The sequence below is a fragment of the Miniopterus natalensis genome, chromosome 4 (assembly GCF_054644295.1).
Source record: "Miniopterus natalensis isolate mMinNat1 chromosome 4, mMinNat1.hap1, whole genome shotgun sequence".
Lineage (NCBI taxonomy): Eukaryota > Metazoa > Chordata > Mammalia > Chiroptera > Miniopteridae > Miniopterus > Miniopterus natalensis.
The window spans coordinates 69,506,002-69,532,451 of record NC_142084.1 but is presented as its reverse complement, the minus strand read 5'-3'; the positions used below and the strand labels follow the sequence as shown (position 1 = coordinate 69,532,451).

Genomic DNA, 26,450 nt, shown 5'->3' with positions numbered 1-26,450 from the left:
CACTTCACAGATGAGGAAGTTGAGGCTCAGAAAAGGGGCGGTAAGCGAAAAAATCCAACATCTATTGATCGTCTGGGTGCCATAAATACTTTATTTCAGGGCATCCTGAATCCCAGTCCTATCACATGCTCTTGGCAAGTTACTTAAACTCTCTGGACCTCACTTTCCTTACCTGTTAAATAAGAATCCTAGCCCGGCCGGGCGTGGCTCAGCGGCTGAGCGTCGACCTAGGATCCAGGAGATGGAGGCTCAATCCCGACCAGGGCACATGCCTGGGTTGAGGGCTCCATCTCCAGTGACTCTCTCATCACTGGCGTTTCTATCTCCCTCCCCCCTCCTTTCCTCTCTCTGAAATCAATAAAGATATATTTTTTTAAAAAAGAAAATGGTGGACTTAAAGATTTTCTTAAAATAAGAATCCTAGCTTCCAAGATAAAACAAAGATTAAAAGACAATACCCAGAAAGTGTTCAAAGCAGCCTTTTTCACAAAACCCTCAGTAGGTTCTAACCCGTGTAGGAAAGGGGGACAGGGTAGTGGTCTGGACTGTCTGGGTTCCCAGTCCCAACTCTCCTTGCTACTTGTTCTTGACCCTCTCTCTCTGCTTAAGTTTCCCCATTTGCAAAATGCGCAGAACTTTTTAAAGATTCATTATTGGGATGTGATGAGAATTAAACGAGTTAGTGCAGGTAAAATGCTTATAACGGAATCTGGCATAGCGTGTTAACTTTTATTGTGGCTGCTTGACCCTAGGTTTGAATCCTGACACCTGACACCATTTCCTTGTTGTGTAATCTTCAGCAGGTTTCTTTATAGCTCTGTGCCTCCCTTGTTTCCTATAAACTCTGTGTGTGTGTGTGTGTGTGTGTGTGTGTGTGTGTGTGTGTGTGTAAAATAATTCCTACGTAAAAATGTTACTGTGACGTTTAAACAAGATCATTCACTTGTGCTCTCTTAGCACATACACTAAAATTGGAATGAGATCATTTACATAAAGAGCCTAGAACAGTGCCTGGCAAATAAACAGCAGACATTATTGTTTCTGTTTTACAGGGAACTAAAGTTCCAAAAGGCAGAGCGACTTGCCTCAGGTGGAGGGACTAGAAAGTAGCAGGGTGGGATTCGAATTCTCAAGCACAGCCGAGGTACTGAAGGAGACTCCGAGGGGCTGAGGAGGGAGGCGGAGACGCGAAGGGGCGCGTTCGGTGCTCGGCTGGCCTCGCCTAGGGGGCGGGGCGGGGCGGGGGCGGGGCCGCAGCCTTGCCTCCCCAGCCCGGCTGCGACCGCACAGCGGCTTGTACTGGCTCGGCGCTCGGCTGGGGCGGCCTGGCCCACAATGAATGGCCGCCGCGGCTGCCGCTGCTGCTGAGGCGGAGGCCGCGGAGGCCGCGGAGGCGGAGGCCGAGGCCCCGGCGCAGGGGGGCGCGCCCCGGGCCCAGGCCCGGCCCCAGCCGCCGCCAGGAGCCCGCCAGGAGCCCCCCGGAGCGTGGCCACGGCTCAGGTGAGGCAACTAGCCCCAGGCCCGGTTCCGGCCTCCTCTCGCTGGGGCGGCCCGAGAGCATCTGAGGTCCGGTTAAGGGCTGAAGGGGGAGGGCTTGGAGGGCCTCCTCCGAGGGAGGAGGAACCAGGCCCGCAGCCTGCCTGTGGCTGGGCCGGTGAGTGCGGGGAGGCCTGGCCCCCGCCAGCGGCCATGAGTGTTCAGCCCCGGGCCGGGCCACGGGGCTTGCGGGACAGCGGGATTAGGCCCAGGCCTTCTCTCTTCATTACCGGCGTGGGGTTGGGGGTAAAGCCGGGCCGGGGCAGGTGCTAGGGGGCCAGGGAAGTTGGAGGGCCCGAGGGACAAAGTGAGGAGGCTCCCCGAGCGCCTGGAGGGGGAGGGGAAGGAGTCGGGCTTTGGGCCCTCGTAGTGCGGGGAGGAGGGGAGGGCGGTGCAGCCTGAGGGAAATGGCCTGGAGGGGGTCGGAGTGGGGCCGGGCTTACAGGTACTGTTGCTGGAGGAGATTGGTGGGTCAGGTTACAGGCTTGGGGGCGGCTGAGGAGAAGCCCAGGAAGTCGGGCAGGGTGGGCGTGGGCGGAGTTAGTTCGGAATGGGGGGTGGGGGGGGCGGGCGGAAGGCTAGGAGATCCCAGAGATGTTTGCAGGGGTCACCTGAGGTTAGAGTTGGAAAGCTGTTGAGGGGGAAAGGCCAGATACGGGGGAGATCAGGTGAGTTGTGGAACTACTGTAGGAGCTTTGGGAGTGGGGGTAGGCGGAGCTTTTGGGCTAGTCTAGTGGGGATGTGGAAGCAGGTCCCGAGAAACAAGTGTTGATCGAAAGGCACGTGCCAAGATGTAACCCCCTTTCCCGGCAAGATGTTAGTTATGGGCCAAATCTGGGGAGTTTCTTCTTTCCCACACCTCATTCCCATCAGGCTCTGGGTCCCAACCTACCCTTTGGGCAAGCCTCTGCCGGCTGTTTCAAGGCGCCGGCCTGCCAGGTGGGTGTTTGTGTGGGCAGCTTGGGAACACCTAGCTCGGGCATCTTGTTTACCATGGGGGTGGCCCCTGCACACCCCCACCCCATATATCTTCAGAGAAGCAGCCTAACTGCCCTTACCTTAGTATCTAAGGGTCCTAGAATCTTTCCCCACTTATTATTACCAGAGCCTTGAGGCTCAAACCCAGAGAATGGGCCCTCACAACCACCATCTTATACCGTGGCTTCCCAGGCACCAGCTCCCCAGAGGTGAGTATATAAAGTTTTGTTCATTGTGTCTTGGAGGCTTATGATGGGGTAATGGGTGGATCACCAAGAAGGGAATCAAATCAGGCACCTACACCCCACTTGCCCCAGGGCTCTGCTTCTAGGGTGATGTCCTGGTCAGGCCCATGCTGAGTTTGCTGGTTGAATGAGCTCATTGATTGTTCACCACCACCAGGTCAGCTTAGGCCCTCTCCGTGGAACAGAAGTTGAGGCTTGGGGTGGCTCATCCCAGGTCACATGACTAAACACTGGCAGATTGGGATTGACCCTCAGCCCAAACCCGCAGTTCCCTGAGCTGGCCTTTGAGAGTCATGACTGGAGGAGCTCCCCAATCTTCTAGGTTCCTTGGCAGGAATTCTCTTTCCTCTTGCCATCCCAAGGGATGGGTCAGTACGCTTTCAGACGGACAGTTTTCATGGTGTCCTGGGGGTTAGGAAAGTGAAGCTTGTTTCTTAGACACCAGGTTATACCTCATCCCCCGTTCCCCATCTGGGAGCCAAGAGGTCAGAGGTGACGGAGCTGTGCACTGGCAGGGGGAGAGGGTGATGAGGATGGGGCTGGGCTAAAGCTGAATTTTGCTTTGCTTGCCTGGTTTGTCTTTTTCCCACTTTGGTCCCGGGTCAGACCACCCCAGCTTTTTTGTTCCTTTTCTCTGTGTTAACTGCAATGTGTTCTGGGAACGTTGACTTGGGAGCCTAGCACCTGAGGCAGGAGCCGCAGACTGCTGGGTCCGGTGGTATCAGCCAAATCTGGGTTTAATGATGGGTTGTCACCCTCGTTCCCTCCCTTCCCCCAATCTCCCCATAATTCTTAGAACTGCCTTCTACTTGGGCCCTGGCCGCCTCCCCACTGTGGCTGGCCTGGTTCTGGGAAGGGTGGGAACTGGGCCAGCAGCCCCACTTAAAAAAGCCTTTCCCCTGCCTGGTTGGACTGAGGCTGGGGCCTCCTGGGCCTTGGCAGGGCTCTGGGCTGGGTACTGAGGACGGGTGGCTGCCTCTATTCAGACAGCTGGAATAGGGGCAGAGACTGGTCTCAGTTGGCAGTGGTGGTAGATGGCAGAGTAGAGGGTGGTGGGCTTGAGCCTGCACCTGGCTGTAGAAGGCACATTTAATAACTGCTTTTCTGTGAGATTTAGGGTGCAGAGACCTAGGATGCCAGAGGAGGCCATAATTGGGTGGTGGGGGTGGAATGCAACAAGTAAAGGGACCCTCAGGGCAGTTTATTTCACTAGAATGCCAACCCCCTGCTAGGAGCCGCTCTGAGCAACTTTTATTCTAGTGAAGGTGACCTAACAAACAAATGATCAAGAACATTTCTGCTATTCCTACATTCATGAATTTTGTGAGACAAGGGGAAATGATAGTGTGTGCTGGGGGTGGGGCAGGGGCGGTGAAGAGCTTTAGATGAAATGATCAGGGAAGACTTTTGGGAGATCGGCCTTGGATAAGAACTCATCAGCCTGTGGGGGGCGGGCTGGGGCAAGGAGGGACAGATGTTCTAGGCAGACAGGCAGCCCACTGGGAGCCTTTCTTGAGCATGCGCCAGGCTCCTGAGCACCAGCTCCATTAAGTGCTCTAAATCTCTTGTCTTCATGAGGGAAAGAGTAAGGGGTGACCTTAATGTGCAGACAGACCCTTAGTGCCATTCACAGAAAGAAAACACCCAGCCTCAGGGTCTAAGTCTTCACGTCATGCCAGATGCAAGTCCAGACCCCTTGCCTGCATTTAGGGCCTTTTACAATCTGGTGCCTTGGCCAGGCATTGGGGAGCCCCAGTGGGTTCTTGAGCAGGGCTGTGAGGATATGAGAGCTTTGGTTGGCCTTGCTGGACCCATTGTTGGGGTCAGTGTGGAGGATTGGGGGTTGGTCTGGTGAGGTCTGACTGGGAATTCATCAGTGTCATTGCCAAAGCTCATGATGGAGAACGTGGCCTGCCAGCTCAAGTGGGGATTGCTGCATTTGAGGCAATGGTGAGCCACCTAGGCTTGAAGACAAGGAGGTGGTATTCACAGTTACCACTGCTCCCTCTTTTGCGTCCTCCCTCACCCTCATTACCTCTGATAACTTTCCTGGGTGCCCAGCCGCTCTGAGCACTTTTGCACATTTCGAACTCATTTAAGCCCATGCCTAACCATGAGCAAGCATGCCCACCTTCCTGCCTCTGATCCTGGGTCTCCTTGACTGAGAATGTCATCCCCCATGTCCCCCTGGAGAGCCCTTTGAACCACAGAGGCCATGAGATGGGACTGGGCAGGTGGCTGTCTTGTGTCCAGTTGTGGTTATTGTCCCATTTCTCCCCTGCTGCCTCCTAGGTGAAGGTCTCAGCATTCTTAGAGACCTGCAGGCAGTTGTGAGGACCATGGTTCTGTGTCGTGATTTAACTGCAGGGTGGATTTAGGATGGGTTAACACACTAGTGGAGAGAGTCAAATTCCCCAGTTAGCACCACCTTTCTTGGCCTTGAGACCCTTGGGCAAAAGTCTTTAGCTCAGAGCCCTCTGTTTCCTCATCTGATAAGTGGGGATAAGAAGGCATACCTATACCTCCATGGTTCTCCACCAGGAGCAATTCTGCCCCCTCGGGATGTTGGGAAATGTCTGGCAACATTTTTGGTTGTCACAGCTGTTCTGGCAGTACTAGCCTCTAGTGGGTGCAGAGGGTGCTTTTCAACATCATATAATGTACAGGGCAGCCCCTTCCACAGAACGATTCTCCCCGAGAGCAGCAGTGCTGTAGCCACCTGGGTTATATGAGAAGTTAGTGTCTGGGTGTGTGATCAGGTGATGCTGTGACGGCACCAGAGGAGCCCCCTGGAAGTACTGCCTGGTATCATAAAGTCTCATAAGGTTTGGAAAATGGTGAGGAGCATATGTCTCCATTGCTGTCAGGAAGTTTACAGTCTGGCAAGGGCTAGGTGGGTGGACAGAAGGGGACACAGCTAATAATAACAGCTGACATTATTGGGCACTGACTGCATGGTAGGTTATTTGGTGGTTTAATCCTTAAAACAGCCTTGTGAAGTTGCTGCCGCTATTGGCCCCTTTTATAGTTGGGGAAGACTGATGTTGGGGCAAGATAAATGTTCCTGGGAGTGAAGAGAAAGGGAAGTGTAATTCTAAGCAGGAAGCTTTGTAAGGGATATTTGAACCTAGTAAAATAATAAGACTCCAATTCTTGCAGATTCTTAGGCCCTGCCAAGCCCTGTGTGGTGTCCAAGGGCATTTCAACAAGCCCCATTGCAGCAACAACCCGCACCTCGGCCCTACCAGCCTCCTTTGTGTTGCTTGGAGCATTGACACCTCAGGGCTTTTGCTCAGTTGCTGCTCATTTGTTCTTTGGGTGTGACTACACACAGGGAGTGGGCTGTAACTCAGAAAGGAGGGCTTGTGGTCAGAGTAGAAGAGGGGCTGGGCTGCTGCAGGCAAGGCTAGATTGCCCTGGGCTGTCAGGAGAGAGTGGGAAGTTGGAAAGATGCAGGCTAGACTGCTCATCCTGGAGGTGGCAATGAAGTAAGAGTGGTAAACAGCTGAGTGAGGCTGGAGGAAGGAAGGTGGATTCCCTCTGGGGAGCAGAAAGAACAGCACCCTGCCTGACCTTCAGAGGGCACCTGAGGCCCTGGATGGATGTCCCCAGGTGAGCAGCATATCCCATTTCTGCAGAGGACATGCCCAGCAAGGATAAAGAGCCCCGGCTCTGGCCTTGTCTTGTCCTGGCTCCCCTTCCCCCACTCTGGCTTCTTTGAGCCCCCGTTTTCTCATCCCTGAAATTGGTCTAGTCATAGCAGCTGCCTGCTGTGGGGAACAACAGGACCATGCAGAAGGTAAGCCTGGCCAGCTGTAGTCAGGAAGCTCCTAATTCCCAGACAGGAGTCAGACAGCCTAGGTGTGATTCTGGCCCTTGATCTCCTATCTTTAAATGATGGAAAGATTTGTTTCCTCTCCCAGAACTGGTGAGAGGAATAATTGAAGCACACCTCTGAGCCCTTGCTGGGTACTGGTGCACACACAGTAGGGACAATGTGAATGCCAGCTACTGTTGCAAATCCTACCCCCTACCACGGATTTAATGGCTGCTTTTCAGGAGAAAAGAAGTGAGTTAAATGTGCAATACAGATGCCAACAGTAGGATCTGTATAATCAGATAGCACTTTGTGCTTCACTAACAGACTTTTGCCAGAGCTGTCTAATTTAGCCCCTACAGAGAGTCCCAATGGTTCTGGGTTCACCCTTGGCTATGGCAGGATCTGGCCACCTCCTGCTGAGCTGGGTAAAGGATTGTGGGGCTTTCCAGGAGCTTTAGGTCCTTCTTACACTTGGAGTTGGTTTCCCTTAATTGGTTCATATGTCAGTGAGCATCTCAAAGGTTCCCTGGAAAGTCAGCCAGAATATCTGGGCCGTCAACAGTCCCTGATAAAGCACAGACCAGTCCTCCCAGCCTCTGCTGGCCTGAGAATTCGGAGCTTCCTTCCCAAAGAGCTGGCAGTTGCTAATCCAAGGAGTGGTTCCATTTCAAGCCTGCTGTACCCCAACCTGACCCGCACCGCAGCTTTATCTGTCAGCAGTGTGAGCAGTTCACATTCAGTTACATTGAGCCCCGTGTGGGACTCTGATTGCTGGCCACCCACCTGTTGCAGCCCTCAGAGGAGGGCGCATGTCTGTATAGCACCCTCCACACTGGCCCCAGCAGCTCCCACTGAGGTGCACCAGCACCCCTGCCCAGCCTCAGAGACCCCTTTCAAGTCCCACTGCTGTTTTAGTCTCATTATTGTGGAACAAGAAAGGGAGTTAGGTTGGAAGTAATGGAAATAATTCTCTATTCCATTTGTTTCGCAAACAACTATTGAGCACTCACTGTGTGCCCAGCTGGTCCTAGGGGCAGGGGACACAGCAGCCAGAAACAGGCCAATGCCCTGCCCCAGTGGAGCTGACACAAAGCCAAGGAGACACGTCTGCTAGATGGTGGGGAAGTGTCAAGGTAGAAAAACCAAGCGGGAAAAGTAACAGAAGGAATCGGGGTTGGGACAGGCTCTGTCTTTGGAAATTTGAGGTTGGTGAATGGGAGGATATGAAGAGCTGTGGCCATTTGTGGACAGTCTTCTAGAAGACTCAAGAGCAGGGGGGCCCCAGTATGCATTGTAGGGGTCCTAGTGGTGTTACTTTGGACCCAGCTGATAAAAACTGGTTTTTCAGGAGTCTGAGGTGAATCTAAGGGTCTTGGCCTGAGTGGGGATCTTTCTGGTGAGAGATGGTCAGAGCAGGTTTGTTGGAGAATGGGAGCTCAGTTGTAGGCACATTGGGTTGGCGTCTGAGGTATGTGCAAACCTGGCACCCACGGGAGGTCCAGGCCAAGGGCTCTATGTCAGAGTTGTTGGTTAGTAGATGGTGTTTCAAGCCTGTCTCAGGCAACCATAACAAAATACCATAGACAGGGAGGCTTACACAACAGACGCTTATTTTCTCACAGTTCTGGGGCTGGAAGTCCGAGATGACTGCACGGTCAGGTTCTAGTTGGGTTCTGGTGTGCTCACATGGCCTTTCCTCTGCATGTGTGTCTAGAGAGAAAAATAACAGACACCAGTCCTATTGGATTAGGGCCCCACTTCCGTGACCTCATTTAACTTTAATTTTCTTTTACTGATCCTGTCTCCAAGTGTAGGCACATTGGGGGTTAGGGTAGGGGAACACCAGTTCTGCCCATAGCAGAGGACTCAGCCCAGTGCCAACCTTCACCTTCCTTCACTTTCTGGAAGGACCACACCTGATTCTCCCTCAAGGTTCTGCATGCCTTCCCTGTGCCTTGAGGATAAGACCCCAGCCCACCATTACATCATTAGATTGCCACTCCCCGTCCCCAGATCACAGCTCTTCTGGGCAAAATAAGAGTCCCCTGCATGCAACACATTGTGTGATTCTGGATGGATGACCATGTCCCCCACCACCCCGGGCTCCTGGACACTTCCTGGCCCTGGCAGGTGCTAGGCAAATATTTGTTGAGTGACTCTTGGAAGGTCATGGAAACCACGTGTTATGGCCTCACGTCTCACTGGAAGACATGCTCAGATGGGACCAGGACTTGCAATGCTGGGAAGGATCTCTAGGCTCTGTGTATGGGGTTGGGGGCTGCCCCTCTCTTTCAGGAGGGTGCCTAGGGTTGTGATCTGAGTGGGAAACTTTCTGGGGAGCGCTATGGCCAGAGCAGGCTTGTGGGGGACAGGAGCTCAGTTGTAGGCACATTGAATTGGCATCTAAGCCATGTGTAAATCTGGCACCCGTTCAGAGTTCCAGGCCAGGGGCTCCATAGCCGAGTTGTGAGTAGATGATCAGTCAGCTCAGGCAGCCATAACAAAATATCATAGACGGGAAGGCTTAACAGGCACTGATTTTCTCACAGTTTTGGGCCTGGAAAGTCCAAAATGGCACACGGTCAGGTTCTGGTTGGGTTCTGGTGTGCTCTTGGGGAAAGAAATATCCTTGGTGCTGTGTCTCCACCTCCCTCTCTGCTATTTAACACATGCCAAGTTGTGAGGAGAAAGGATTCAAATATAGTTTTCTGCCCTTGGGGGGTTTATAGTCAAGTGGGATTTCATGTCCTCAGAGGTGAGCATAGGAGCTTGGGGGTGGGAAGCACTGAGAAGAGGGTTGTCCTCTCCAGGACTACTTAGAGCAGGGGGTATAGATGAGGTGGAAGAGGAAGATGTGGGCAGTGGGAGGAGAAGGGTACTATAGGCAGAGTGCACAGCTTGGCCAAAGGCCTGGCCAGTGGAGGGAACCATGCAGGGTACTTGGGGCCTGAGATAGATGGGGGTAAGAGGCTCAGCTTGGTGGGGACAAAATTGTTGGGTCGTTTGGGGTCATGGGACCCCTGGCTCTATCCTACCACTTTCCAGCCAGGAGGTGACCTGGGCCAGGCATCAGCTGCTTTAGACCTGTTTCTTCTGGGAGCCCATCATGGCCGTGAGGGACTTTGTGCAGGGACACACACACACATGATGGTTCCTTTTGAGCCCAGCAGACTGGATTGGGAAGGGAGCCCCCGGGTAGGTGTCTGGAGTCCCCTGTGGCCCCTCACTGTAATCTCAAAGCCCTTTAAGGCCTTCCCCCCACCAACCTGTTGCCTTCAGGGACAGCAAGGCCACACCGGGTCTTTGCAGCTCACAGACCTGCCAAGTGCTGTGCACTGATTGGTTGAGCCATTTGCACGAATTGTTATCTTGCGCCCCTCCCCCAATTGCTAATCTGAAGCTTCAAAGCCCTGGGTGCTTGACTCTAAGGTTGAGGGTCAGGGTCAGCCAGAATGTTGGGAGCTCCCTCCCTGCATCTCTGTTCTGTCTGCACTCCTGTTGCTGAGCTGCACCAGTTCTCAGGGAGGGGTCCAGGCCTAAAGTCTGGCTGCTTGGGCCTGGTGCCAGGCTGAGATATGTCCCACTCTTAAAGGGGACAGTCCTAGCACTCACCTCAGAGGGTAGCCTTCAGGGACTGCTTGCAGTGGTGCCTGGCCCACTGAGTTCAGTTAGGGGGATCCTTCGGAATACCCCGCACTGCCTCGGAAGCATCCACAGCCACAGCCCCTCGGCCCTCTCTCCCCCTGCCTGTAATCCCCACCAGCTGCCCTGTCCTAAACTGGACTCATCTATTCCTGCCTTGGTGCTGTGTGTCTACCTTCCTGTCCACTATTTAACACATTTACAAATATTTATTGAGCCTCTGCCTCTGTTCTGAGTTGCTGATCATGCACTAATTTCGTCATAATGTCTGCCCTCATGGATGGACAGTCTCCTTGGAGGAGAAACTGAACATACAGCTCTTAAAACACTGTCCCCTGATTCCAGGGCATTGGGTGACAGTGTGGGTGACCCTGTCCAGAGTCAACGACCGCTGCAGTGTGGAATGAGAGGATCCCTGGGTCCCCCACCCCACAAAGAAACTGCTTTTCTTCTAGCATCTCTCTGTACCAGGGACTGCTCACCCCCCTTCACAGCAGGGTTGGTGTGGGGGCTAGGGGCTAACAAACAGAAGGCAGGCCCCATCTTGACCTCTCTTCCTTCTTCTTTCCCTCCCCACAGCTGTTCACTCCTGAGGTCTGACCATCCTCTCTCCTTTCCTGCTGCCACCACCTCCGTATTTAACCTGTGTTCTGGTCTCCATACTGCTGCTGGAAATTCTCTAGAGTTGGTCTGGGCTTGATTCTCCCTTGCTCCAAGCTTCCCACTACTCACTCTCAAAGACATTCATCCTCACAAGGCCAAGGCCCCCACCTGTCCCACACCCTTCCCAGCGGCCCTGTCCCGCTTTGCTGCCCTCCAGCCACACTGTCCTCCCTCCTCCCCAAGACTGTTGTTGCTCTTTATGTGTCATCCTCCCCCCCCCCCCCCCCCCGCCCCTTTGCCTTACCCTCAAGGTTGGCTACTAGGTGGTATTCACTACAACTGTAATTAAATCTCCCTGTGTATCCCCACTAGACAGTGAGCTCTGTGAGAGCTCTCCTTGCAGTCCACTAGGGTGGGTTAGATGCCTGCATTCCCATTTTACAAGTGAACAAACTGAGTCACAGAGAGGTGAGGAGCTGGCCTGAGGCCACACAGAGAGTAGCATGGTTGGTGGCATCAGAACCCAGGTCTGGGGCCTCTGGCTCTGTGGCATGCCTGTCCTGCCTTGATCCTCCCTCTTGGGGTGTGACCCTTCTGGCGGGGAGGGGTGCTGAAGCACCCTGCCAGAGGCTAGGGGCCACCCTCTCCCTTGGACACCTTGGCTCTGGTTACTTGGGCCCCACTACTCAGAATGGTTTCTGTTTGACAGCCTGAGGAGGTGGGTCAGGGCTCATCTGGAGGGGGCTCTCTGGGCTCTCCTTTGCCTCCACTTGGTGCCTCAGTTTTCCCTACAGTGGGCCAACTACTGCACCATCCAGCACTGAGTTTGAGCTCCTGAAAGGTAGTATGTTTCCATCTAATGGGATTTCCTGTCTCCGAGGCCTCCCTCCTCTAATTGCCCTAAGTGATTTTGTTGTGACAAGGAGGAGGAGGAGGGCACAGCTGAGGAAAATCACAGGTTTCAGTACCCAGGCATACCCCAGTTTGAATCTTGTCCCTACCACTTACCAATGACTTCAGGACAGTCCTTAACTTCCACATGGCTTCAGTTTTCCAAGCTGAGTATGGGAGTATGAAATCCTCCCCAGAAATTTACTAAGAGGATTCAGGGAGCTCATGCAGTTCACCTGTTGTCTCCTCTGGCAGCCTATGTGCTGGGAAGGGCAGGACCTGCATCTCCCTCTGGCTCTGCCAGATGGAGCAGCTCAGTGAGTCCAAATTGAGTTTATAGAATCAGGTTGGCCTTATCAGTGTCTGGTTACAAATAGAGAAGTAGAGGTTTGGAGCTCCTAACCCCAGGAGCTAGTCAGTTTTGGAGCCAGTACTCACCCTGGCCCCAAAGTGCACCTCTGATTCCATAGGCCCCTGGCTGTTTCTGTTCCTCTGGGCAGCCCTTTCAGAATGAACTCAGTCTCAGTGTCCCAGCGCTCAGACTTGGTAATATATGATAACTGTGAAAGCAAACTGGGGAGTGAGGGAACACTAGCTGGGGGCTCTAGTTAGTTCCTGCTGCAGGGCCTTTGTATGCACTCTTTTCCCATCATTTCTCATCCTTCTCACTAGCCTCTCTGCTCAGGCCTCTTCTTACCCCTACCCTGCTTATTCAGGACCACTACCTTTTCCACCCTACAGAATTGTAGAGGATGATACTCTTTTACCCCTGGGGGCACTTGTAAAGCCACATCATCCTTCAGGGGCCTTTTATTTATTTATTTTTTTCTGAAACAGGTTTTATTAGACATGGGATGGGGGCTTAGTCCTTCTTGGCTGCTGCCTTCCTCATGGCTGCAAGGACATTGCTCAGCTCCTCTCTTTTCCTCTTGGCATGGATGTGTGTCCCCACCCTTTTCTTGATGAATTTCAGGGCCCTCTTGCAGGGGCCTTTTATGATTATCCCTAGATATGGGACATACCCTTCCCATGCAACCAGTTCTCCTGGATTGGAATATGCACTGACGAAATAGGCTCTCACTCAGAAGTACACACTCTTTAGAGGTCCCTGGTTCCCTACCATAGAGGTCTTCCCACAGGTCAGGATAGGGATTGGCCTCAGTGAGCAGTATCACAGGCAGTTCCTTAAATTTGCATTTCTTTCCCACCCACGAACACTTTGGGGTTAATTTGCATAAATTAAATGTGTGGTATGATTTTACACATTTTATTTTAAGATATTCTTTGTTTTAGCAAATAGACAATACCATTCACCAGGCTAAAAATTCAAAAGACCCTAGAATATAACTGGCAAGTCTCATCCCCAGTTCTGCCCAGAAGAATATGTTTTCAGTTTTATAGAGGCGCACATACCATGTAGTTTACCCATTTAGTGTATAATTTAGTGATTTTTAGTATAGTCAGAGTTATGCATCCATCACTTTAGAACATTTTTTCATTCCGTCAAGGAGAAACCCTGTAAATTGGGTTCTTGGACTCAATTCTACTTGGAGAGTAGGGGTTGGGCTCCCCCACACCAACAATTTTCAGACACCGAAAAAGTGTTCGAGAATTCAACTCAGTTCTGACATTACCTGGAGATTGCTTTGGAGCCCACAGGTTAAGGGCTCAGTTCTACAAGACTGCCCCGTCAACACTTCCAACACCAGTCACAGGCCTCTGTTTTTGCTGACTGGCCATAGATTGGAGGTTCCAGTGACCCCCTCTAACTCAGAATGCCAATCTCAGGTTCAGGTGGTCACCTGTGCTTCTGACTGGCTCTAAGTCAGAAGTTCCCACAGACTTCTCTTTTGGCTCAATTATTTTGCAAGAGCTGCTCACAGAACTCAGAGAAACATGTCATTTAACTAGATCACTGGTTTACTGTAAGAGGATATAACTCAGGAACAGCCACGTGGAAGAGCTGCATAGGGCCAGGTAAGTGTGAAGGGGCCCCAAGCTTCCATGCCCTCTTCTGGCAAACCACTTGCTCCAGATCTCCATATGTTTATCCTGGAAGCTCTCCTTCTTGGGTTGTTATGGAGGCTTCCTGAAATAGACTCGTTGATTAAATCACTGGCCGATGGTGATAGGTTCCATCTCCAGCCCCTCTCCCCTCCCCAGAGGTGGGGAACTAAAAGTTCCAACCCCTCTAATCACATGGTTGTGTCCTTCAGCCACCAGCTTCCATTCTTAGGTGCTTCGGAAAGTTACCTCCTTAACATAACAAAAGACTTCACTGAACCCTTAGGAAATTCCTAGGGTTCCTAGAGCTGTGAGTCAGGAATTACAGAGGAAGACCAAATATATGAGATAAATATTTTGGCCAATGGAATGGCCAAATATATATTTCTTATACATCACAATATGGCACCCTGAATCCCTTTGCTCACACCTTCCCAAAACCTCCCATCCCCATAGTCCCTGGAAATCACTAATCTGCTTTTTGTCTTTATGGATTTGCCCTTTGTAGACATTTCATATAAATGGGATCATATAATATGTGGTCCTTTTGTCTGGCTTGTATTTAGTATAATTTCAGGTTCATCTCAGTTATGGCATGTACTGGTTCATCTTTTTTATGGCTGAATAGTATTCCACTGTATGGATGGACCACATTTTGTTTATCCATTCATCATTTGGGTTGTTTCCACCTTTGGGCAATAAGGATTGTGCTGCTGTGAATATTCACATACAGGTTTTTCTGTGGGTATGTGTTTTCATTTCTCTTGGGTATAATTGTAAGGAGTGGAATTGCTGGGCCATATGGCAACTGCATGCTTAACCCATTTGAGGGCCTTCCAGGTGGTTTTCTACAGCAGCTGCATGTTTCTGCATCCCCACCAGCAGTATAAGAGGGTTCCAATTTCTCATCCTTGCCAGCACTTTTTTCTTCTTCTACCTGACCTAGTGGGTATGAAACAGTGTCTCGTGGTTTGGATTTGCATTTCCCTGGTGACTCGTGGCATTTCAGGGTTTCTTGAGTGGTCATTTAGTCATTCAACAAATACTGGTTGAGGGTCATGTGAATGTTCTGGGGAAAATGGGGTGACCCTACCCTCTGCATAGAGTGCTCCCCCTTGTCTTCAAGGGACAGCATTCGGCCATTCTGGCCTGCAGCTGTTGTGGCTGGTTTGGCAGTCTATCCTAAAGGAATGGAAGGAGTGGGTGGCTCCTGCAGTTCTTAATGCCCCAGCAAAGCCACCATCGATGTCCCTGAGAGTAGAGCTGATCATGCCACCTGACCCCGTCCCTCTTTTTGTCTTCCTCTGTCCCCTGCACAGTTGCCGCCATGGCTCAGACCCTGCAGATGGAGATCCCAAACTTCGGCAACAGCATTCTGGAGTGCCTGAATGAACAGCGGCTTCAGGGCCTTTACTGTGATGTGTCAGTGGTGGTCAAAGGCCATGCCTTCAAAGCCCACCGGGCTGTACTGGCTGCTAGCAGTTCCTACTTCCGGGATCTGTTCAATAGCAGCCGGAGCGCCGTGGTAGAGCTGCCAGCAGCCGTGCAGCCCCAGTCCTTCCAGCAGATCCTCAGCTTCTGCTACACGGGCCGGCTGAGCATGAATATGGGGGACCAGTTCTTGCTCATGTACACGGCTGGCTTCCTACAGATCCAGGAGATCATGGAGAAGGGCACTGAGTTCTTCCTCAAGGTGAGCTCTCCCAGCTGCGACTCCCAGGGCCTACACGCTGAGGAGGCACCATCTTCCGAGCCCCAGAGCCCTGTGGCTCAGACATCGAGCTGGACGGCCTGCAGCACCCCATTGCCCCTAGTGTCGCGCGTCAAGACAGAGCAACAGGAGTCGGACTCCGTGCAGTGCACACCTGTGGCCAAGCGGCTGTGGGACAGCAGCCAGAAGGAAGCCGGGGTTGGTGGCAGCAGTGGTGGCAATGGCAGCCGCAAGATGGCCAGGTTCTCCACATTGGACCTGGCTGCCAACCGGCCACCCCAGCAGGCCCTGGTGGCAGCGGCAGCAGCAGCAGCAGCGGGGGGCGTGGTGAGCGGGCCCAGCGTGTCTGAGCGGACCAGCCCTGGCACCTCGAGCGCCTATACCAGCGACAGCCCTGGCTCCTACCACAATGAGGACGACGAGGAGGAGGATGCGGGCGAGGAGGGCACAGACGAGCAGTACCGGCAGATCTGCAACATGTATACCATGTATAGCATGATGAATGTCGGCCAGAGTGGTGAGGCGCCCACTCCTCCCCCCACCCTATCACCACCTCCACTCATGCCACCCCCATCCCCAGCATATACCGCTCTCTCCCCCACAGCCGAGAAGGTGGAGGCCCTCCCTGAGCAGGTGACCCCTGAATCCCGGAATCGCATCCGGGTGCGGCAAGACTTGGCATCTCTCCCTGCTGAGCTCATCAACCAGATTGGTAACCGCTGCCACCCCAAGCTCTATGATGAGGGTGACCCCTCTGAGAAGCTAGAGCTGGTGACAGGTAGGCTGGTCTCACTTTCTCCCCAAATCCCTCTCTTCCCCCACCCTTGGCCTCTGCCCTTTGGGCTACTGGCCTATGGCACAGCCCCTGGCTTTGTCATGGGGCAGCTGACACCCCTGTGTTGATACACATCAAAGACTGGCCTCTAGGTTTTTGCCCTGGAGGCAGGTGTAAGCACTGGGAGATACCATGGCCACAAGGCAGTGGATGAGTGGCTTCTTGGGGTGGTGTGACGGTTAACTACAGAATGGTTAAGACTTGGCCCTCAGAATCAGGGTGCCTGGATGTAAGTCTCTGCTGCCTGTTCTAATTCCTAGCTAGTTGTGCTGTCAAAAGCTACACATGTTCTAGGTGGGCCTGCACATTGTAGGTGCCCCATAGACAATGGCACCACCATCTCCTTTTCAGAGCGTTGATGAGGCTGCCCTCGGGCAAGTTGTTGGGGAGGGTTTCAGGGACTCTGAGAAGTGGGCCTGGCCGTATAGGGAATGTGGCAGTTTGGGGCCCTGACCACCCTCCATCTCTTCCCTTTAGGCACCAATGTGTACATCACAAGGGCGCAGCTCATGAACTGCCACGTCAGCGCGGGCACACGGCACAAGGTCCTGCTGCGGCGCCTCCTGGCCTCCTTCTTTGACCGGTAAGGCCCTTGCCAAAGCCCAGTGAGCAGGGGAGTTGCCCCATGTCTCCCACCACCACAGGGAACCTGACTCCCCTCCCCCATGACCTCCCCCTACAGGAACACACTGGCCAACAGCTGTGGCACTGGCATCCGATCTTCCACCAATGACCCCAGACGCAAACCGCTGGATAGTCGCGTCCTCCATGCTGTCAAGTGTGAGTGTCTGGCTTTTTCTGGAGGCGGGTTGGGGTAGGGCCTGGGGTGAGCAGATGGTCCTTCTCTCTAGTGTTGGCCCCGATAGGTGGGTAGAGCTTGTTGTTAAGAATCCTGAGGTTCAATCTAGGCTTGTTGGGAAGAGGGCTATGATTGGTTAAGAGATTTCTTGGGGGTGGGCAGCAGGTAGAGCTGGGCACTAAAGGGTGTGTCTCAATGGGGGGAGTGGAGAGGACCTTCAAACTCAAGGCGTCGTTAAAGTTATGAAGTGGCAAGACCCCAGCCAGTTGTCAAAATTCTTAAGTTTGCATATGGAATCTCCTAATTCCTAAATTCTGGCAAATGATGCTCATTTTTCAAGAATACTGGGCCACCCTGTGAAGCCCACATATCTCCTACATGTGGCAGAGCTCAGTCAGGCATGGGGCAAGCTAATGTGGTTTAGCATGCTGTCTATGAGACTTCTGTTCTCTTTCCTTTAAAAGGGGTTCCAGGGTGTCCTGTGGGTGGGGGTCCACGGAAGGTATAGCCAAGTGCCTTTTGGGTTGGGAGGCAGGGCCTCGCTAGGCCTGAGCTGTCCGCTCTCCCCACATAGACTACTGCCAGAACTTTGCCCCGAACTTCAAGGAGAGTGAAATGAATGCCATCGCAGCTGACATGTGCACCAATGCCCGCCGTGTCGTGCGGAAGAGCTGGATTCCCAAGGGGAAGCCACCTGAGGGCGATACCTACACCACCTTCATCAGTGACACGGGCAAGCTGGAGCCGGACATGATGGGTGTGGAGCACAGCTTTGAAACGGCCAGCCATGATGGCGAGGCTGGCCCCTCAGCCGAGGCCCTCCAGTAACCCACACCAGGTCCTCCATGAGGCTGTCACACTCCCCCTCCTGTCACCCACCCACCTGCCATCTTGGTCACGAGCTACTGTCTGTCCCTCCCCAGGACCCGTGGGGTGTGCTGCATGCTCCCAGCCCCTCGGCCTCCCATCCCACCCCTGACCCCAATCCGAGTGGGCTGGGAGAGGATGGCAGTGGTGCGAGCTCTGCGTGGCCTTCTCTGTCTCTCGCACACACTCGTGCACAGTCGGGGAGCACTCACCTCCCCCTCTCCTAACCCCTAGCAATTTTCTCATTCCACTCAACCAGGCCAGGCAGGGGAGGGGCAGTCTAGGGGCAGTCCTCTGTTCCACCCGTCACTGCAGCCCCATGGAACTTGCAAGGGCCCAGGGGTACTCAGGACCCCTCATGCCACCACCTCCCAGTGCTTCCACGTTTCCAAAAGCGCCTTCCTGTCTCCTTCGTCTGTCCCTGCACCTGGGGCTGGGGTAGGCGAGTCTGTGGGGACTGCCCTTGTGACAGCTGAGGAAAACAGGCTCAGAGAAATTCCACGACTGACCTAGACTGACCTGACGTGGCAGGCGGTGGTGCACCCAGCGCCCTTCTTTCTCCCCTACCCTGTGCTCAGCCTCTCTTGCCCCTATTAGTTCCCTGGGGCAGGTCCTGAGTGAGGGATGTAGACCCATAGTCTCTGAGGATAGGACGAGAGGTTTCTGAGGCTCAACAGTGCGTGTGTGTGAGTGTGTAGAAGTTTTGCTTTTAAAACAAATGAAGATATGAGAGGCAGTGGAACCAGGGGAGCATGCTGGCGGGCTGCTACCCTTCCCTCCTTCCTCCACCCCATCCCACGGCAGGGCTCCCAGCCCCCATCCCTTGTACATACTTTTTAAAACATTTTTTTAGCTAATGAAATATTGAAGTATAAGATTCCTTTTATTTTTCAAACCAATGGGACTGTGGCTTATGTCCCCCTTGGTCCCTGGGGGCCACGGAAAGCAGGATGGGGGTGTGCAGGGGCAGGCTGAATGTGTGTGTGCGTGTGGAGTTGGGTGTATGTTTCAAGGTGGGACCCCAGGCCCAGCCACCACCTGTACTCCCTTGAGTCTGGCCAGTTCCCCCATAGGGCTACATTTGAAGGTTATCCCTGGGTTTGGCCTGTTAGCAGAGCCCAGCTCCTAGGGACAGGGCAGGACCCACTCCATTGTTAGCTGAATTTTCTCTCTAACCATTCCTGTCTTTCAAGCCTCACCCAGTGTGAGTGGTTTTGAGTTTTACATGTGAACCAGAAGGTTCTTTTTTTTTTTTTTAATCTCCCCCCCCGCCCCCCCCAATGCTGCTGGGTGTCATTTGACATCTTTTGTCTAGCCCTTTTCCTCACGGTGCAAGTCTGACAGCCCATTGCTTCCAGAGGCAGGGGGTTGCCAGAGGTTGATGGGGGCTACCCCAGCGGACCCTTGGAATCTGATTTGGAGGCCTGCCTCCCACCCAGCAGCCCCCGCCAGCCTGTGGGAAGTGGGTTCTTCCAGCATCTGCTTGTTGTGGGAGTGAAGGAGGTGTTCACTCTAGCAGTCCTCTTTCAGGCCTGAGTGTGTATGGGGGGGTGGGGGCACGTGTATGAGAGGGGAGTTGACACCCCCAGCTAAAGCACAAGCACCTTAGTCACACCGCCCCCTGCCCCTCATCTTGGCCTTGATACCCTACCCCAGCGTCATCCCAAAGCACAATATCCTGGTCACTTGGTGGGCCTCTGGGGCCACAGAGGGGTGGGCTGGGGCTCCAGCCAACCCCTAAAAGGAAGCAGGAGTCCCCAGGTATTCCCCCTTCCAGGCCTTAGCTAGGGGCCAGCTCCTGGGACTTGTGTCCTCTCCCTCCCCACCCTTTTCTCTGGGCAGACACCTGCCTAGCCCCCTCCCTGCCTTGTCCTCAGGCAGGGCTTGCCCCTGTCCTTCCACACCCCTGCAGCACTGGGTTGGGTGGCAGAGCCCCCTTGTTTCAGGGACCCCAGGAGGTGCCCCTGGCTCCAGGGACTTTGTGTTGGTCTGGGGGTGGGGGGTGGTGAGGGGCAGGGCAGGGGTACAGGGGAGGAAATTCCTCACCAGGAGAGCCAAAGACAGGGTCGTGCCTTACCCCAGGAGCCACCCCTGTGCCCATCCATCCTGCCCTTTCAGGTGGCCTGCTGCTTTTCCTTCCTCCCCCCCCCCGCCCTGCTCTCAGCTGCATGGTTCACCCCCACCCCGGGCAGCCAGGAAAAGAGCACGAACGGAGAATCACCAACCAACGCAAAAAGACTGGAGGCCCCCTCCACCTCCCCTGGCCGCCCCTGTTCCCGTAGGACAGGCCACCTGCTGTGTCCACGAGGAGTGCCAACACCCGCCCTGCTCTGGGCCGAGCCCCCCCACCCCGGCCTGTAAGTGAGATTGCACATTAACTACTGTAAGGAGAGGAGCGCACTGGGAAATGTGAACATGAGAACATCAGTGACACTGATGAGAATAAACTAAACGCCTTTGTAACAGCCCTGCTGCATGCTGCTCTCTCTAAGGGGGGTTAAGGCTGGGAAGGGATGCTTACTAAACACGGTCTCCCATTCTTCTGCAAAGCAACACCCCCACTACCCAGGACTTCACATTGACAAGTTGCAGCAGAGTCATGCTCAGGGTACACTTGGGAGTGGCCATGCCGAATGTCACATTGGAATATCCATCTGTGTGAGGGGGAGGAACAGCATGTTCTTTTCAGATGGGAACACTGAGGTATAGACACAGGCCACCAACGGGTTCTACTTCCACTTGTAACACCCTTCAGGCTACCCCAATGTGTAGACTCACAACACTTCCCCAAGGTTGTTCCTGCACATGTGACCCTAAATCCTGCATGGGCATCCCATGGGAGCCCCTCCAAAGCTAGAAGGGTAACAGCTCCATCGTATGGGCTACATGGCCCACTAGCTGCCTTGTGGTCTGACATCCCCACCCCAGGGACAAGTCCCAAACACACCCCTTACTCCATTCTTCTGAGCCAACACAAAAGTTAAGATGTCAAATCTAGCTGTAGGGTCCTAAGGATATGAAATGACAAAAGATGAACCAAATAAAGACATGGAAGTGCCTTAGGGTTCCATTTGTTCTTAGTTGTTTCAAGCAGTCTGGGAATGTTATTTACTTATCTGAGGGATCCCATCAAGTAAACAAAAAATCTTGGCTAGGGGGTGGACAAGGAGGCTACATCTCCACCCAGGCCAGGTCCTTAGACCCCACGATACAAGGGGAGCTCCAGATGTCCAAGGGAATGATGACTGAGTAACATGGTTGAGGTTGACCCTTGGATAACATGGGTTACCTGTGCAGTTGAGAATCGTGTATAACTTTTTTTTTTTTTTAATATATCTTTATTGATTTCAGAGAGAGGAGAGGAAAGAGGGAGAGAGGTAGAAACATCAATGATGAGAGTCATTCATCGGCTGCCTCCTGCACGCCCTGACTGGGGATCGAGCCCGCAACCGGGGCATGTGCCCTGACCAGGAATCGAACCTTGATTGCCTGTATCCTAGGTCGACACTCAACTGCTGAGCCACACCCGGCCGGGCCTGTGTATAACTTTTGACTCCCCTAAAACTTGACTAATAGCCTACTGTTGACCAGAAGCCTTATTGATAATACAGTCAATGAACATATTTTATGTACCATATACTGTATCCTTACAGTAGGCTATGGAAAAGGTTATGAAGAGAATCAAGGGGTATACATTTACAGTATTTATTTTTAAAGTCATAAATGGACCTGCACAGTTCAAACCTATGTTGTTCAAAGGTCAACTATACTACATTTCACAGGATGACGGGTATGTTTCAGTAAGACCAGCCCTTTTGGAGTCCTAAAGTCTAGCTTCAGCTGTCAGAAAGGGGTTTTGAGGACCAGCAGCATTGCCAACAAAAATCCAGAGGATGCTGATTCCCAGAAGCACATCTCTTAACCCCAGAAAGACTTAGAATTAAGTGTAGAATGGATCGAGAGAACCCAAACCATAGCATAAAAAAGGAATCTACATATATGGTTCTTTTGACAAATTGGCCTGATATAACATCCTTGTAATATACAGCACTTTACAACCTGTATGTGAGATGCGTGGTTCCCATGCCTGATTAATGTGGGGAATGGAAACATCTAATGATATCTAAGGTTTGTGGCACAAGTTTACCCAGCTTATGGGAATCATTTCAGGCTCTATGGCAAAGCCCTTAAAATTTACTAACATGCCTTGTTAGAGTGATGCATCACAGAGGGAACAAGAAACCAGGTGTGCAGTGCAGCCCAGCATTACACCTCAGAAGTGACCACTCAGCTCCATGGCTGAAGCATTTACCTACCTGGGACACAGAACAGGCAGAAGATATTTAGGTTGAACTTCAAAAGCTCAGGACACATTCATGGTTTGAAATTCCAATGGTAATAAAATTATCCATCATGAAAACCAAGAAATTAACAGAATGATATTTTCTGCACCCAGTACTGGTCATTGAAATCCCTAACATGCACACGTGTACACACACACACACCTGGGCCATAGTGTGTGCAAACAAGGCTTAGAGTTCCCATTCAGGAGGCAGCCACGTTTCAAGTCAACATACCATATGATATATGTATAAAAAAGGCTGGGATTTTATTTCTAAGTTGGCACATGTAGAAGGCACAGGGGCGAATAAATGGCTTTGGGGCACTAGAAATAGAAATGGGTGGGGTGTGTCTGAAGTCCCCCTACCTCCACCATCCCCTAAGTGCACTTAAGAGAGGACCAGTGGCAGGGCCTCTGACCCAGGGTCCTTTGGGTCCCACTGGCTCTAGGTGAGAGTCTTGGGACAGCTCCCCAGGCATGACACCCTCCTCCCAGGGGGCAGGGCCCTGCAAGCTCCCCCAGCTTGGAGCAGCCCCCTGGGAGGGCCAGGGTCAGAGAGAGAAGAGCAGGATGAGAACCAGGAGAAGTACCCCCAACAGCACCACAATTGCACACCACTGTCGGCGGTCTGGGGGTGAGAGGGTGAGAAGTCATGGGGGAGGCGGCACCACCCCATCCCCCCCAGCCCCAAATTGCCTCCTCCAGAGGACTCACCACTTGTCATGTGGGATACTTTGGCCATCTTCCTGAGGACCCCATCCATCCGGGACTGGGTGTGGTCCATCTCATGAGCAAAGGCATCCAGCATGCTGCCAAGACCAAGATGGTGTCAGCCCTTAAAGGGCAGCTGGCCTCAAGCTCCCAGCCCACCCTCAGGGTCCTGGCCTCACATGCCCTGCTCATCCAGCTCCTCCCCAACGCGGCCAGACATGTGTTTCAGAACCCGGATGCTCCCAGACACCATTTCCAGCTGTTCATCCTGTTGGTCCATGATCAGCTGCAGATTGGAGATGTGGGAACTGCTGTCATCAGGAGGCCCTGAGCTGTCCACATGCTCCTCCAACCCACAATTCTGGCCACCCACACAAACCTGCTGCGTAGCCTGCTGCTCCTCAATGTAGCGAGAAGTGGCCGAGACCATGCTGGCATCCAGCAGGTCACTGGATGACTTCTGGGCAGCTGGCTTGCAGGTCAGCATCTGGTGGGGCACAGACCACAGGCTCAGGGAGGGACACCCACTCACCACAGAGCCAGACAAAGGCAAATCTAGATGGTGGTTAATCAGTAAGTCAGTCTCTGAAGTGGGATGGCCTGGGATCCCCAGACCCACTTAATAGCAAGGTGACTGACCCCAAAGCCATACCACTTGTATCAGTTACATACCTCCCTGTGTATCAGTTTCCTCATCTGTAAAATGGGGAGAACTACAGTCCCTGTTTCCTCAGGTTGGAATGAGAAAATGAATTACTTATTATCATATAAATAGGTGTATGTAAGAATTTGGACTTTAATCCCCAAGACATGTGGGCACTGCTTCAGGACTCTAAGCTGGTGTGGGCCTCTGCTCCCCCAACCTCCCAGATCCCATGTGGACTTATGATGGGATGAGGAGAGACTGATGGTTTCACAACATGCAAACAATGGACATACAACACAGAAGGGAAGGGTGTACAGAGAGGCAGCAGGGAGCATTTGCACAAAAGATATGAGCAGGCACACAAAGCAAGCACACCCACAGAAGAAAAGGGTGTGCATGCACAGGGCAGAAAAGATATACTCAGAATCTAAGTTCACACACTCAGATGGGTCAAGTGCATACACAGAGGAAAAAGATAGGCATATATGCTGGAAACAGTTAACACAGAAAAAGGGGATAGGTATACAGACACCACCCACCCACTCTGGGAAACCAGTATAGACCTCCAGGAAAAGGCAGAAAGGACTATACAGTCTGAGGGCTCAGGTATACGCACACAGAAAGCAGGTAGGTAGACATCGAAGAGAACTGCACACAGGGTGGGCACTGCCTGGCCCCGTGTGGCTCAGCGGTTGAGCATTGACCTAGGATCCAGGAGATTGTGGTTCAATTCCTGGTCAGGCAGCATGCCCCGGTTGCAGTCAGGGGGATGCAGGAGGCAGCTGATCAATGACGACTCATCATTGGTGCTTCTATCTCCCTCTCCCTTCCTCTCTCTGGATATATATACATACACACACACACACACACACACACACATAAAGGGTGGGCACTGACATATACGGGACAGACATACACTTTCCGGGAAACAAGTGAACACGCACGGAGGGCAGTCGCCCCGAAAAATCTTTCGGTAAGGATGTTGGGTCAGGATGCCTTACCTCTCTATTATTTCTCTCCATGAAGGCTATGGCTGCTGGGCTGACCATATGGTCCTTCATTTCCTGGAGGTGAGGACAGTACACAGAGTAAAGACACCCCAACCTCCCCACCCTCACCCCATCATAACCTCATCTCACCTGGACCGCCTCCCGCATCCGCTCCACGAACACCCTTCTCTCTTGCAGGTCCCCAGCTGGGAGCCTGAACTTGCCTGGGTTGGCTTCCACTATGCGTAGGCCGCGATTCAAGAGTCAAGGCCACAGCCACACACAAGCCCGTCATCTACCTCAAGGCCTTCAACCCCTCCCTGGTGTCCAGACTCCCAGCTCCCCCTGCCACCGCAATGGGCTCTCCCAGGCCACCCTCCAATCCCCCAGGATATCGATGGTCTCCTCCAGGTCTTCGAGGTCCCACTCGATGCTGCGCAGGCCATTTCGCAGCTCATTGGTCGTCCAGTCCAGCTCCTCGCGTCCGACCGCGGCGCCCTCCTGCAGGAGCTCACACCAGCGCTGGTACAACCCCCGGGCTGTGTTCACTGCCTTCTGCACCTCGCTGCAGGCAGGAGCACAGCGGGCGCGTCTGTGGGGCAGGAGGGCCTCCAGCCCGCCGCTGCGCCCCCAAATGACTGGGGGCTCAGAGGACCCCCACATCACCCTGCGTACCTCGCCCACGACCACCGGGTGATCCCCACCCGCACACCCCAAGACCGCTTGGCATGCTGCGGCCTGCATCCGGGCACTGTGTGGCAGGGGTCCGAGAAACCTCTGCCCTCCTCCATCACTGTTACTCACCCTCGAACTACAAAAAACGGGTCTTCGAGAGACATGTCACCGTCCCTCCCCGTCGGAGGCCGAGCCCCCTCCCCTCCGGGCCTTGAAGGCTGGTTTTCCTGCAGAGTTGGAGAACACGCCACCACCCACGCCCCCGTCACGTGAGCCGTATCACCATCGAGAGTGGGGCCACGAGGAGAGAAAGAGAGGCCTCAGAAGCCGGAAGTGAGGAACTCCCGCCCCTTCCGCGGCCATCTTGGTTGTGGGCAGAGACGGCTTTCTGCGCGCATGCCTCTGCCCTTGGCGTCCGAGTACCCCGCTGCCCCCAGCCTTTCCCTAGTTCTGCTTGGGCTCTAGACGGAATTCGGGAACTCTGTAAGCCCGAGACCCCGCCCCTCGAATTGTTGCCACGCAACCTGTTTCCCTTCTCGGCAATGTAAATAATAATAGCCTCCCAGAAATCAGACGAGATTATGGCTGGGGAAGGGGCTCGTTCGATTCGTAAATCCTCAACGGACTCCTTGAGGCTTCATCCGGATCCTGTCCAGGGAGATTGTCCCAGCCCAGGGCCGGGAGTGGCAGGTTTGGGAAGGGCTGGGGGAAAAGGTGGTCGTCCCCACCTTCCCGCGGGCGGAGTGAGGCGCGGACAGTTTGTGGGCAGTTCTGCTGGACTCCCCTCCTCTTTTTTACTGCGGAGGAGGGGCACATCGAGATCATCCTGGGGCGGAATGGCCGTTAGTGGGCGCCCCGGATATGCGCCCACTGGGGGATGAGGTCTTACTGGGTGCGAGCCTGGGAGTCGCGGGTAGGGGTGTGGTGGTGGCTCTGATGATTGTCTCCAGAGCTGGAATCCTCTGCGTGTGGGGTCTTCCCCTGGGGAGGGGCCAGGAATGTTTGGAGAGGAACTCAGAGTCTCTGTCACACAGCGCCGTTCTTTGCGGGGTCTAGGGAAAGCACTTTTTTTGGTGGGGGGGGGAAGCCATCGCCTGAGTGAGGTCTTGATCTCCCTCTGGAGGGTGGGCGGGATCTCTGAAGAAGTCCTCGAAGG

At 53.4% G+C, this 26,450-nt stretch overlaps 2 protein-coding genes across 6 annotated transcripts; one reads left to right on the top strand and one right to left on the bottom strand.

Annotated features, from left to right (window-relative positions):
• Window positions 1-24,891, top strand: NACC1 (nucleus accumbens associated 1). Of its 4 annotated transcripts, XM_087816762.1 has the most exons (7): window positions 2,209-2,727; window positions 4,594-4,601; window positions 15,039-15,947; window positions 16,035-16,208; window positions 16,743-16,848; window positions 16,948-17,045; window positions 17,639-19,180. In XM_087816762.1, the coding sequence occupies exons 1-7, from the start codon at window positions 2,666-2,668 to the stop codon at window positions 17,890-17,892; spliced, it is 1,611 nt and encodes a 536-aa protein (XP_087672888.1). In that variant the 5' UTR covers window positions 2,209-2,665; the 3' UTR covers window positions 17,893-19,180. The 4 variants fall into 4 exon arrangements, with proteins under 4 accessions (XP_016074119.2, XP_016074118.2, XP_087672888.1 ...); XM_016218633.2 differs by lacking the exons at window positions 2,209-2,727; window positions 4,594-4,601 and adding an exon at window positions 1-40; XM_016218632.2 differs by lacking the exons at window positions 2,209-2,727; window positions 4,594-4,601 and adding an exon at window positions 1,443-1,500.
• STX10 (syntaxin 10) lies at window positions 21,623-25,731 on the bottom strand. Of its 2 annotated transcripts, XM_016217983.2 has the most exons (8): window positions 25,424-25,731; window positions 25,015-25,184; window positions 24,770-24,864; window positions 24,632-24,694; window positions 23,364-23,471; window positions 23,164-23,270; window positions 22,988-23,082; window positions 22,738-22,901 (listed from the first exon to the last, which is right to left on the bottom strand). In XM_016217983.2, exons 1-8 carry the CDS (start codon window positions 25,456-25,458, stop codon window positions 22,825-22,827), a joined length of 750 nt encoding a protein of 249 aa, XP_016073469.1. In that variant the 5' UTR covers window positions 25,459-25,731; the 3' UTR covers window positions 22,738-22,824. The 2 variants fall into 2 exon arrangements, with proteins under 2 accessions (XP_087672889.1, XP_016073469.1); XM_087816763.1 differs by having other exon boundaries at window positions 21,623-23,082.
• Between the last annotated feature and the right edge of the window lie 719 nt (window positions 25,732-26,450).